General features: G+C 47.0%; 1 protein-coding gene across 1 annotated transcript in view; it reads right to left on the bottom strand.

The window, feature by feature from the left end:
• Positions 1–14,321, bottom strand: part of CDH13 (cadherin 13) — a 1,257,603-nt gene that overhangs the window by 755,412 nt on the left and 487,870 nt on the right. Inside the window, exon 4 of the mRNA XM_060253738.1 lies at positions 4,064–4,180. Within this exon, the coding sequence (XP_060109721.1) occupies positions 4,064–4,180 (117 nt within the window). The remainder of the gene's footprint in view (positions 1–4,063; positions 4,181–14,321) is intronic.

Genomic DNA, 14,321 nt, shown 5'->3' with positions numbered 1-14,321 from the left:
GCACTTTATTGATCAACTCAGCTGCGTCCGTCCTTACAGGGAGCGAGTTCAATAATGCTCAATATTACGTTTTTATTACACCCCAGCTGCTCAGCGGGCCTCTGGATTTCTTTCTCCTTCTCTCCCCTCCGAGGTGGCTGCCAGCAAAACGAACGTGAATGCTGGCATTATCAAATGTATAACATGGGAAGCCTCTAGGAGCTGAATGGGGCACTTTTGAAAGTTTTCCCAGTCACCTTCGGTTTGATCACTGACATCAGAGAGAGGTCACTGGTAAATGAATAAACACACAACCACGAATGGTTATAGTGGCCAACAATTACTGAGACTATGCTACAATACAATAACAGGTGAGAATACACAAATGCATAGAGACAAAACTCTCAAAGTGGAAGATTGTAGAGCACCGGACTGCAGGGTGGCAACTTGTGGCTCCTGCTTCGACAAATCTTCAAGCAACGAACAAAAGAACATTAGAGAAGCCATGTTGGATCAGGACAATGGCCCATCCAGTCCAACACTCTGTGTCACAGAAGAACATCAGAGAAGCCATGTTGGATCAGGCCAATGGCCCATCCAGTCCAACACTCTGTGTCACAGAAGAACATCAGAGAAGCCATGTTGGATCAGGCAATGGCCCATCCAGTCCAACACTCTGTGTCACACTTAAGAACAAAAGAGAAGCCATGTTGGATCAGGCCAATGGCCCATCCAGTCCAACACTCTGTGTCACAGAAGAACATCAGAGAAGCCATGTTGGATCAGGCCAAAGGCCCATCCAGTCCAACACTCTGTGTCACACAAGAACATCAGAGAAGCCATGTTGGATCAGGACAATGGCCCATCCAGTCCAACACTCTGTGTCACAGAAGAACAAAAGAGAAGCCATGTTGGATCAGGCCAATGGCCCATCCAGTCCAACACTCTGTGTCACAGAAGAACATCAGAGAAGCCATGTTGGATCAGGCCAAAGGCCCATCCAGTCCAACACTCTGTGTCACACAAGAACATCAGAGAAGCCATGTTGGATCAGGCCAATGGCCCATCCAGTCCAACACTCTGTGTCACAGAAGAACATAAGAGAAGCCATGTTGGATCAAGCTTGTAAACTCTGGGGATGTTTATTTGAAATGCTCATGCATTTAGCTGAACTTTGATTCATAGCAAATAAAGATAACAATAAAAAGTGTCTACATAGACTGGGGTTGCCAAGTCCAATTTAAGAAATATCTAGGGACTTTGGGGGTGGAGCCAGGAGACATTAGGAGTGGCGCTAAGATCAAGGCTGTGACAAGCATAATTGAACTCCAAAGGGAGTTCTGGCCATCACATTCAAAAGGACGGCACACCTTTTCAATCCTTCCTTCCTGGTCCAAACTTTTTGAAACTTGGGGGGTGTTTTGTGGAGAGGCACTAGATGCTATAATTAAGATCTGGTGCCTCTACCCCAAAAAACACCCCCCCCCCAGAGCCCCAGATACCCGTGGATCAATTCTCCGTGATGTTCTATGGGAATAAATCTCCATAGGGAATAATAGAGTTCCCAGAACACATTTCCCTCCCTCCCCCCGCTTTCTGATGACCCTGAAGCGGGGGGAGGGCCTCCAAACCAGGGGATCCCCTGCCCCCACCTGGGGATTGGCAACCCTAACATAGACTAAAGACTACAGATAACCACGTTGCAGTGCAAGTTCATATAAGCAACAGCTTCTAGTGCCTAAGTGAAAGTATTCAAATCCTTCAAGTCAAAACCACCCTTTTGCATAGTCTTTCACTCCGACCTGCTCTACAGAACCCTAAGCATAGCTCCATGTACATGGAATCAACAGATACCCTTCTCCTGTTTGCTACCGCCTCTACCTCTTTCCTGGTTCTCTTATTTTAGCATTTTAGTTCCTCAGGGCAGGGACCTATCTTCCCGTAGTCTGCCCTGCTGATGGTGCTATAAATTAAACGCTTACACACAAGCACCAATATTTCCTAGGATTCCTGGCAGAAAGGCCTGATGTGAAGGTTCCCATCTTTCAAGCCAGTTTAGCAAATGGCAGGATGGCTCTCACTGAATCAGTCCCTACTACGGAGTCCTGCCCCGGATGACCCAGGCTAGCCCAATCTCATAATCTCTCAGAAGTTAAGCAGGATTGGCCCTGGTTAGCATTTAGTTGGAATCCCAGGCCAAGGGTCATTTCATAGAAAAAGAGGTGCCGGAGCTCATGACAATAACTCATTTGCATATGCCCTGGGCTCTTTTCCTAGCAGGAGCTCCTGTGCATATTAGGCCATGCCCCCCTGATGTAGCCAATCCTCCAAGAGCTTAGAGGGCTCTTAGTGCAGGGACTACTGTGAGCTCCGGGAGGATTGGCTATGTCAGGGAGGCATGGCCTAATACGCAGAAAAGCTCCTGCTAGAAAAAGAGCCCTGCATAAGCCACACATCCCTGACATTCCCGGAAGGTGAACTGAATTCTATCCACTCAGCATCTACCTTACAATGCTTCTTGAATTATAATCGTCATCATAAAACCTTACTCCCGTCGTACTTTTTTAAAATGACTTTCTCCTCTGTGGCCACAGTGGCATGTGGAAGATTTCCATCTGTCTGCTTTATATGTTTGGGTTACTTCCCCGTTTTTTTTTTGTGTGTGTGGGGGGGTGTGTGTGGAAATATTAGAAAGTATGTCAAATCTTAGAGTTCAGCAAAATTCTCACAGGGGGTTTGAACCATGGAGCCCAGAAGAAAGTATTGGGGGAGGGGTAAGAAAGAAAGAGCACAATAACCTTTAGAGGTTCCAGAGCTCCACTCCTGTAACCTTCGGCCCAAAATGAGGCCTGCCAGAGTCACTATGCAGAGGCAGGCAACTGCAAACCACCTCTGGACATCTCTTGCCTAGAAAACCCTACAGAGTGACCACAGCACCGCCTCCATCCAATGTTCCCTCTAAGTTGCAGAGTCTTGTGAGCAGAAATTCTACTTTGTGAGCTGCTGGCATTGAATGTGTGAGCTACTGGCATTAAAGCTGTGAGCTCCTGCATCAATTAGTGTGCTCTGGGGTGATCCTTCCTGAGCTAAGGCAAAAATGTGTGAGCCGGAGGCTACAAATCTGTGAGCTAGCTCACGCGAACTCAGCTCAGAGGGAACACTGCCTCCATCGAGCGCAGAGCAAAACAGTTTAGGATTTTCAACGCTTCCTCGGTTTCAATAACCAAATTTCAGGTCCAATGCTTTTGCAACTGTAGCTACCTCCATTTTTATCCATGAGCCTGCACGCATTGTGCTTTCTGGACTGAGCTCGTCACTCGCAATGCAAGGAAACTTTAGTAAATCTCTCCTCTCGAGATCTGATAAAAAAGGGTTTTGTGGTGGATGAATACAGAGCTGCAGATAAACATCTCCTGAGTGGCATGCCCTTCAGGTTTAATATGAAAGTGAAGAAACACATTAAACACCTTCCCTACGCTTATCGCCAGGCTTGCATGTACGATCAGTTTCTTCTTTGCTACACAGCTCTGCAATGCTCTCAAGTCTCCTGAGGACTCCGTCCAACTTTGCTGAGGCTGTTGAAAACTTCTGAGGGACTCTGTCCACCTTTGTTGAGCCTACCGAGAACTTCTGAGGACTCCGTCCACCTTTGCTGAGCCTACTGAGAACTTCTGAGGACTCTGTCCACCTTTGCTGAGGCTACCGAACCACCCAAAGAGAATTTTTCAGGGCAGGATGCCAAGGCAGGTAGACTGGTACAACTTCACAGCTTACGCTGGGAGCCAAGTGTTGGTCATTCCACCAGTAACATGAGAATGTTTCAGGCTCATATCACAGCAATGACCTTCCATATCAGGTGGTACTTTCTGTGCATCCAAAGACCATGACCAGTTTCACGCTAGAGCTTTGATCCTTGTTTAACTCTGTCCCCAAACTGAGAAACCAACTTTATTACGCTATGATTGTTTTTGACCCCCCGCAATACAGAAAGACATAAATACACTTCACAGCATGGGATACAGAGAATTCTTCCATGGAAAAGAGCAATCTCTTAACATGAAAACAGGTGCGTTTTGCCACTCACCCTGCCCACAGGTCTCGGAAATGGAGGTCTCTGGTTTTCAGGAATGAGAATTGGGGTGGCCACAATAGACCTTCTTTGCCGTACATTTCCAAGGCTGCCTTCCACTTTAAAGATCTCCTAAAAAAGGGGGAGAAAAGGAGGGGGGGAAATGAGATTAATTAGCCCAAGGCTTCTTTGGACAGCTTAATTTATTATCCTTCTTCCGCATATACTTTTTTTAAACTCTCGAACAAAAGCATCCATGAACCAAAGTCCTCCTAATAGTCATCCCCCCCCCTTCATTTTCATTAGCCATAGAAGTATTGTTAGTTCAAGATGCAGGTTTCAGTTTGTGATTAATGAAGATCATCATTAAGCTCCTTCAAGTGAAATCTTCGGGATCATTCCATTTACGATGCTGCCGATGGTGATTGATAACTCATGCTCCACTTTGCATCCCTAAAAACACAGCGGAGCGGGTAGGCATGGAAATCAACCATTCCCATTCCACCTTGAGTTCTCCGGAACGGAGCGTTAGGGAGATTAGGCACTGAGTGCACCAGAGTAACACCCTAATCTATCTTGTAAATTCAGTCTCTCGCGTTGTAGAAGCAAGACTTCAAAAGTGCCTGCCAACAGAAATGCAGGCCAACTGGGGTTGGGTGCAGCGTTCCAAGCATGTGCTGAGATGTGAGGAGAGTTCTGGCCATCCCATTAGGTAGCCACGGTGGCCAAATGTGCCCCCACCCCCAGCAAGGCCAAGCTAATTCAGAATGAAGACAACATTGCTTCCCAGATAGAATTTGCCCTCCCTCGGACTTGGCTTCGTTCGTGTTCAGTGACATCATCATGTAGTCAAAAACGACTGGCTTAGCTGATGTTGCCACCATTGTTAAGAAGAAGGTTGACTCCGAACCACGAGAACAGGCATTTCTCATACATTTTTAACTGCTGTGAAATTCAACGGGTTAGATCCCGACTAAACCTTCCAGTGGCAGAATGGAACTTTCCTGCCTCCCCTTCCCACATCTCCACAAAACGCTGCTCCCGAAGGACACGTGACCATCAGGGATGTCATTTGGGCGAATGTAATTTGCAGTAGAAAGAGGCAACAAGTGAGGAAATGCCAGTGGATCCAACATTATGTTGGTTGTTTTTTTTTTTTTTAACTTTGGTTTGCAAAGCAGAACATTAACAGTTCACCTGACTCCTATATGCGGGCAGTTCGTAATCAACAGCAAGAGTAAAATAGCCAGCCGCAAAATTTAAACATTGATCATGACAGATGTAAAAGAAACATAAGAACATAAGAGAAGCCATGTTGGATCAGGCCAACGGCCCATCAAGTCCAACCCTCTGTGTCACACAGTGGCAAAAAATGTTATATACACACATACACTGTGGCTAATAGCCACTGATGGACCTGTGCTCCATATTTTTATCTAAACCCCTCTTGAAGGTGGCTATACTTGTGGCCGCCACCACCTCCTGTGGCAGTGAATTCCACATGTTAATCACCCTTTGGGTGAAGAAGTACTTCCTTTTATCCGTTTTAACCTGTCTGCTCAGCAATTTCATCGAATGCCCACGAGTTCTTGTATTGTGAGAAAGGGAGAAAAGTACTTCTTTCTCTACTTTCTCCATTCCATGCATTATCTTGTAAACCTCTATCATGTCACCCCGCAGTCGACGTTTCTCCAAGCTAAAGAGTCCCAAGCGTTTCAACCTTTCTTCATAGGGAAAGTGCTCCAGCCCTTTAATCATTCTAGTTGCCCTTCTCTGCACCTTCTCTAATGCTATAATATCCTTTTTGAGGTGCGGCGACCAGAACTGCACACAGTACTCCAAATGAGACCGCACCATCGATTTATACAGGGGCATTATGATACTGGCTGATTTGTTTTCAATTCCCTTCCTAATAATTCCCAGCATGGCGTTGGCCTTTTTTATTGCAAACGCACACTGTCTTGACACTGTCTTGACACAAACAAAACAGCAGCTGATCAATAGGACTCCAAACCCTTAGAACCCGCCGAGTGTTCAGACACAGCCGGACATCAAAGTCTAAACCTGCCGTCTGAATGGGAGTAAGGAAGGAGTCAACTGGGCCTTGCTGGAAGGGTTGCCAATCCCCAGATAGGCCCTGGAGCTCTATGAGAACTGCTGCTCTTATAGTCGCCAGGTTCCCCCCGGCCACTGGTGAGGGATTGGGGGAGGGGTGTTGCCAGAGCCAGGCTGGAAAATTCCTGGAGATTTGGGGCTGGAGCCAGGAGAAGATGGGGGCCTTAGTGGGGTACAATGCCATACAGACTGACGATGTCTCTTGCTCAGTCCTCCAAGGCTACAAACAGCACAAAGCCCGTCCGTTAGCTCGGACACTATCAGTCTCCTTCCTGTCTGCTCTGCTTTCACTCGCCCTCTCTAACCAATGTAAGATAATCTCAGGGAACTTCTTTGAGCTCCTCCTCGTCCTTCTTCTTCCCTGCATGCGTCGGGAGGAACAGCATGGGGTCTCCCCTCCTGATCTGAACTGAGCGGTTGGCCTACGATCAATCCAAAGCCATCCATAGTTAGCGAGAAGAGATAGTCGCTCCTTCACTCCACCACACTTATATGTTACGTTGCTTTAAATATATCCACCAGAATTGGCTTCTTAACTTAAAAGCAAAGGCTCTCTGCGCAGTATGTGAGACAGTGTGGTAACTATTAGACTAGGCCATGCACAGAAGCTCAGAAAAAGCCCTCTGCTAAGTAAAGGTAAGGACAGCTGCCTAACCAGTCCAGCCATCCTAAACTAGACCCAACAACAGTCCACCCTCAAACACATCCATTTTCTCTAGGGGGGCTGATCACTGTAGTCTGGAGATGAGCTGTGATTCTGGGGGATCCCCAGGTCCCCCCCGGAGGCTGGCATCCCTAACTGTTTTCTAGACTACAGAAGTTCCCCTGGGGGACATGGCAGCTCCAGAGGGTGAACTGTGTAGGTTCACATCACTGTCAAGCTCTCTCAGGCTCTGCCCTAAAATCTTCCAAGAACAACCCAAGCCAAAGCCGGAAACCCATTGCCCAGGGCAAAAAATCACCCCACCTAGGAGGGTGCACTTAGGGAGTACATTTATTTCCCTGGAATGGAAGATAGGGTTGCTGGGTCTGACCTCTTCCTTGGCGAAGGGAGGGAGAGAGCTTTCTGGAAGTGAAGGGGGGCGCAGTGACATTGCCACATGCAATGTCCCGAATGTAATGATGTCACACGAAAATGACATCATCATGGTAGGGACATTGCACAGTGATGCTCTGTGTCATGAGCCCTGATGAGGAGCTGGAAGGGTTAACAGCCCTGGAAGAGTTGCCAGCCTCAATCAAACGACCAGCAGCTGGCCCATCAATCACACTCCCCACATTCCAGGCACCAGTGTCAGCTGTTGATAATCAGTTTCCTCCAAGCTCTCCTCCTCCCATCTCATTAGTTCGAAGCAGGCACCGGAAAGAACTTTCAGAGTGAAGACATGAGGCACGCCGATGCTTCAGATCTCTCAGCCCTGAGTTCTAGCAGAGTCGCTGCCACCCAGGGAGCAGGCTGATTGAGGCTTCCATATAACTCCCACCCAGGACCTGGTAACCCTGTGGAAGCAACAAGTCTATTCTCTGGCTTGCATCCATGCTTCTTCCTGATCCTGACCTGCTTGAATTCCTTGGCACCCTGACCCTTTGACTTTTAGACATGACTTCTGATTCCGGTTTGCGATTTTGCTTTGATGACTTGGCTCCTACTTGACTTCCTGGACTTTGACCTTGGACTGGCTTTGGACTCCTGCCTGCCTGCACACTGAGGACGTGACACTCTGGTATTTGGGGAATTTTTTGCCCAAAATACTAGGATGCCGCTGCCTGTTACCGAAGAATTTTGACCAAAATACCAGAGCATCACCACGCAACACTCCCAGCATGATGTCATCGCTTCTGTGTGATATCATCACACTGGGGATGTTGTACCAGGTTGTGGCTGTTGGGAACGGCACTTCCCCTTGTTGGTCAGCTGGCCGGTGGTGGACAGGAGTCTGTGAAATTGGGGTATCCCATTCCTACCTGGGGGATGGCAAAACTAGTTGCCAACTTTCTAGGCTTCCAATCCCCAGGTCCCAGTGGGGGTTCTTCTGCTTTCCCAGGCCCCAGTCAGCTGGCCGGTGGGGGGAAGTCCTGCCCCCAGAGGACCATGTGCTTTTCCTCCTCCGGAGGCTTCAGTCTCCAATTGAAAGGTTTCCTCTTGGGATGGTGTGTCTGTGTTACTATGAAGAAGTTGGCAGCAACTCATGAGTAGAGAGGCCAATCCATCGCTTCAGAGTCGCCAGAAATGGGAGGGAGGGAGGGAGGGAAACGTCTGCTGAGCACTTCATTATTCCCTATGTGGTGATCGATTCTCATAGGGTATAATGGGGAATTGATCTGGAGGTTTCAGGGGCTCTGGGGGAGCTGTTTTTTGAGGTAGAGACACCAAATTTCCAGTATAGTATCTAGTGCCTCTCCCCAAAGTACCCCCCAAGTTTCAAAATGATTGGACCAGGGGGGTCCAATTCTATGACCCCAAAAGGAGGTGCCCCTATCCTTCATTATTTCCTATGGAAGGAAGACATATTAAAAAGGTGTTCTGCCCCCTTAAATGTGATGGCCAGAACTCCCTTGGAGTTCAATTATGCTTGTCACACCCTTGTTCCTGGCTCTGCCTCCAATGTCTCCTGGCTCCACCCCCAAAGTCCCCAGATTTCTTGAATTGGACTTGGCAACCCTACAACTTTCACCTAGGATAATAACTCAAGAGGCGGATACCTGATCATTTGTAGAAAATAGCTGCCTTGGAAGGTGGACTCTATGGCATTCTACCCCATTGAACTCCCATTGAATTAATGACTAAAAAGTCCACTGTGTGACACAGAGTGTTGGACTGGATGGGACATTGGCCTGATCCAACATGGCTTCTCTTAGATTCTCAAAGGTAGTCCCCTTTGCAAGCACCGAGTCATTACCGACATCACACCACAATGTTTCCTTGGCAGACTCTTTAAGGGGTGGTTTGCCATTGCCTTGCCCAGTCATCTACACTTTCCCCCCAGCTAGCCAGGTACTCATTTTACCAACCTTGCAAGGATGGATCGCTGAGTCAATCTTGAGCCAGCTACCTGAACCCAGCTTCTGCCAGGATCAAACTTAGGCCGTGAGCAGAGCTTGGACTGCAGTACTGCAGCTGACCACTCTGCGCCGCGAGGCTCCATTTAATTACTGACTAGCAGGGTTCTTTTCTCCCCTCGGATTTGACAATGCCCAGCAATGAAAGCGGGCAGGCTTGTGAAGTCATTGCTAGGAGACGGGGGGCTCCTTCCTCGCTGTTGTGCCAACTTTCGCTACATCTGAAAGCTTCACCCTCATCTTGAATTCCCTGCCATCCCCCCCTGAGCCTTGCAGTGACACTCGCGCCTTCCATTGCAGAGGGGTCGCTGGGTTTTTGCTTTGCCTTTCCATTCTTCTCCGTCAAAGGATCTGGGCCTGATAAAAATTCATGAGAAGGGGCAAGGCAAAAAAAAATGTTTCATGTGTCAAGGAGAGGAGAAGGAAGAAAACAGACGCATAAAACCTGAATCCTATCCAAAAGCCAAGTTGTGCGATGCTGCAGAATAAGCTTTCAAATCCACTTACAACTGCAAACACAGACGGAGAGGCCCGGTTGCCATGTTTCAGTGGCATAGGTTAGAAGAATGACAAGAATCAGACTCCTCTGTTCTTGGAGCTGTTTTCCCTCACGTCAGCCGAACAACAGCCACAGGTTTTCCTGGGAGTGAGTCCAAGACTGTTTACATGCAAGCACTGCTAATTATCTCAAGAGGGCCACACCTCTGGAAAACAATTGGGAAGTGTGGTGTTCTATGGCACGGGTGGCCAACGGTAGCTCTCCAGATATTGTTTGCCTACAGCTCCCATCAGCCCCAGCCTTTGGCCATCAGCTGAGGCTGATGGGAGTTGTAGGCAAAAAAAAACATCTGGAGAGCTACCGTTGGCCACCCCCTGTTCTATGGTCTGACGGATGGTACAGTTACCAGCAGAACGTCTTTGGCATGCCTGCCCAACTTAGAACAGAACATCTCTTTTTAGGGTTGCCAGGTCCAATTCAAGAAATATCTGGGGACTTTTACGGGTGGAGCCAGGAGCAAGGTTGTGACAAGCATGACTTAACTCCAAAGGGAGTTCTGGCCATCACATTTAAAGGGACTGCACATCTTTTGAATGCCTTCCCTCCATTGGAAATAATGAAGGACGGGGGCACCTTCTTTGGGGGCTCATAGAATTGGACCCTCTGGTCCAATCCTTTTGAAACAGAGGGCATTTTGAGGAGAGGCATTGGATGCTATGCTTCAGATTTGGTGCATTCATCTCAAAAAACAGCTCCCCAGAGCCCCAGATACCTGTGGATCAAATCATTATATCCTATGGGAACTGGTCTCCATAGGGAATAATGGAGTGTCCTGAAGACATTCCCCCCCCTGCTTTCTGAAGTTGGGGGAGGGCCTTCAAACCAGGGGATCCCCTGCCCCCACCTGGGGATCGGCAACCCTATATCTTTGCACAGTTATGTGCCCTCTGCATCTGTGCAGTTCTACACATCCTTTAAATAAGCATACAGAGGATATGTTACTTTTTTTTTTTTTAATCCTGTGGCAGAACCCAAAATCTGGGCTGCAGTCCCTGTTGTACCGTGCCCCCCCCCCAAGGTTTTCCAGCATCTGGAGGAGCTTTTCTCTCTCTTTGGTAGCCCGCCACCACCACTTAACCTTTGTGGGAATTGCCCACTGGGAGGGTCCCAGCTTCCCTATATTAATGTACAGACACCAAAGGCACACCAAGACATCACGGTAGTAAGTCTCCACTTAAAAGGAACTTTTCTATTTGTTTGTTTTAACTCTGTGCCTTTTTAAAAAAAATAAAGCAACGGCAGTGATAGATAGGAGGGGCATCTGCAAGAAAATAATCTGTAATTGTTCAAACGGAAACGTTTGTATTTGTTCGGATGTATACAAAGTGCTCCGCAAATGTTCAGTTCCATAACTGCTACATGCAAGGAGAAAATGAAGCAAAATGGCATGCTATTAACCATTCCTAGTTTCCATCCCGATCTTGCTGAAAGTTAGCTTGTTGATTGTCTTCAAGAAACACCCTCTTGAAATTTAAAACTGGATGTGACGTTCCCCCTGTACTTTCATAATTCTATCCTTGTGGTTCTGGAGCAAACAATACCGCTATGCTTCGAAAATGGTTTGTTCTGTAGCACATTTCCTGCCTGCTGCAAATCGTTGGGATGCTGTCGGACATAATTAATATCTGTCCAGTACATGAAATACAAATTATTACGAGCACCATCTGAGCGTTATCATTGAGTGTATTGATAAGAACATAAGAACATAAGAGAAGCCATGTTGGATCAGGCCAACGGCCCATCAAGTCCAACACTCTGTGTCACACAGTGGCAAAAAATGTTATATACACACATACACTGTGGCTAATAGCCACTGATGGACCTGTGCTCCATACACTGTGGCTAATAGCCACTGATGGACCTGTGCTCCATACACTGTGGCTAATAGCCACTGATGGACCTGTGCTCCATATTTTTATCTAAACCCCTCTTGAAGGTGGCTATACTTGTGGCCGCCACCACCTCCTGTGGCAGTGAATTCCACATGTTAATCACCCTTTGGGTGAAGAAGTACTTCCTTTTATCCGTCTTAACCTGTCTGCTCAGCAATTTTATCGAATGCCCACGAGTTCTTGTATTGTGAGAAAGGGAGAAAAGTACTTCTTTCTCTACTTTCTCCATTCCATGCATTATCTTGTAAACCTCTATCATGTCACCCCGCAGTCGACGTTTCTCCAAGCTAAAGAGTCCCAAGCGTTTCAACCTTTCTTGATAGTTAATACTTTTCAAAATGTTTGCCAAATGGTTTAAAAAAAAAAAAAACACCTTAGCATTTATTAACAGCCCTCTCAAATACTGAAATGCTGGGCCTCACATCTGCAGAAAAGGACAGCTGTTTAAATAAATCATAGATCAATGAATAAAATTAATGACTACAAAAGAGCCAGGGATAAACTCAGACACCTGGCTCCAAAGTCTTCAACTTTCTCTCAGCCCTTTAGTCACTGATGGCAGGAAAACCATATCACACATATTGTATTGTATATTTTAAAGAAAATACACATCTGCTGTTGTCAGAGTTCATTGTTAACTGGTTTGGAGCACACATTTTCTGTTTCGAATGATCATCTGCATTACGAGTCGACCACCACTTCCCTCATGGGCATTTTTAGTTTCACGAAAACTCAGAATGTCAATCGAGCCGAGTACCTTGTGCAAACAGGGATGGAAATCCGGGACATGGAGCTTTCCAGAGATAAGGTCATGAGACAATCCCTAGAACATTGGCACCCACTCTGAGAATCGGAGAAAGCCTCGTTTGCAATTATGATCCGCCAAAGGAGCTACAGCCACTTTAATCTTCAGCAGGGATGTTCGTGGCTCACCCGTTTCTCCATCAGTGGCTGTTCCAAGGTAGGAACCATCTGCCTAACAGAAGCCGCACCACGCAAAGGCCTTGCCTACTTCCCTGAAACACAGGGAAAGTATCACACTGGGAGAAAATGCTCAGAAGAACCACGAATGACATAACAAAGAGCCACTGAGCCACTGAGTATCACGTCCCTAGAATCTCCAGCCCCTGAACTTTGGTATGCCTGGTCCTATTCACCATAGTTCCTTGATTCTCAGACTCCCAACCTACCCAAGAAGACGTGTTTCTCGCAACCTGATCCATCCCTGCAGACCCTTTTTAAGACACTGGGGGGTATCCGTCCGTCTGCTTGTCTGTCTGTCTGTCTGTAAGTCTGTCTGTCTGTCTGTCTGTCTGTCTATCTATCTATCTATCTATCTATCTATCTATCTATCTATCTATCTATCTATCTATCTATCTATCTATCTATCTATCTATCTATCTATCTATCTATCTACCCAATCTCATCAGTTTTCAGGAGATAAGCAGTGCTGGTACTTGGATGGGAGACCACCAAGGAAGGCTCTGCAGAGGAAGGCAATGGCCAACCACATCTGCTTCTCATTTGCCTTGAAAGCCCCTTGCTGGGGTCAATATAAGTTGCTTGCAACTTGATAGCATGTACTTATGTAAGTATCTAAAACAGCTATTCCTGACATGTGAATTTAATATCACTGTATATAAAAATCCTTTAAAAAAAAAAAAGATAGCAAAATAAGAACATAAGAGAAGCCATGTTGGATCAGGCCAATGGCCCATCCAGTCCAACACTCTGTGTCACAGAAGAACATAAGAGAAGCCATGTTGGATCAGGCCAATGGCCCATCCAGTCCAACACTCTGTGTCACATAAGAGAAGCCCTGTTGGATCAGGCCAATGGCCCATCCAGTCCAACACTCTGTGTCACAGAAGAACATAAGAGAAGCCATGTTGGATCAGGCCAATGGCCCATCCAGTCCAACACTCTGTGTCACATAAGAACATAAGAGAAGCCCTGTTGGATCAGGCCAATGGCCCATCCAGTCCAACACTCTGTGTCACAGAAGAACATAAGAGAAGCCCTGTTGGATCAGGCCAATGGCCCATCCAGTCCAACACTCTGTGTCACAGAAGAACATAAGAGAAGCCATGTTGGATCAGGCCAATGGCCCATCCAGTCCAACACTGTGCCACGCAGTGGCCAAAATAACAAGGTGCTGTCAGGAGGGCCATCAGTGGGGCAGGACACTAGAAGCCCTTACACTGTTGACCTTCCCAAGCACCAAGAATACAGAACATCACTGCCCCAGAAAGAGCGTTCCATCAATACCCTGTGGCTAATAGCCGCTGACGGACTCCTGCTCCAGATGTTTATCCAATCCCCTCTTGAAGCTGTCTATGCTGGCAGTGAATTCCATGTGTCAATCACCCTTTGGGTGAAGAAGTACTTCCTTTTACGAGTTCTGACCCGACTGCTCAGCCATTTAATTGAATGTCCACAAGTTCTCGTATTGTGAGAAAGGGAGAAAAGTACTTCTTTCTCTACCTTTTTTGTCCCATGCGTAATCTTGTAAGGCACACCTTTAGCAAGTGTGATCCTTGAACTTTTTATGGTGTTTGAGCTGCAAGTTAATGAGAATGTGAGATCACACTGATGCCTCTCCGGAATTCTGCTGGAACCAGTGTATCTTCACAGCTGCTGGCAATGG

This window comes from Heteronotia binoei, chromosome 14 (assembly GCF_032191835.1).
Source record: "Heteronotia binoei isolate CCM8104 ecotype False Entrance Well chromosome 14, APGP_CSIRO_Hbin_v1, whole genome shotgun sequence".
Taxonomy (NCBI): Eukaryota; Metazoa; Chordata; class Lepidosauria; order Squamata; family Gekkonidae; genus Heteronotia; species Heteronotia binoei.
The sequence above is the reverse complement of the archived record's forward strand: the minus strand, read 5'-3'. Positions and strand labels throughout refer to the sequence as shown.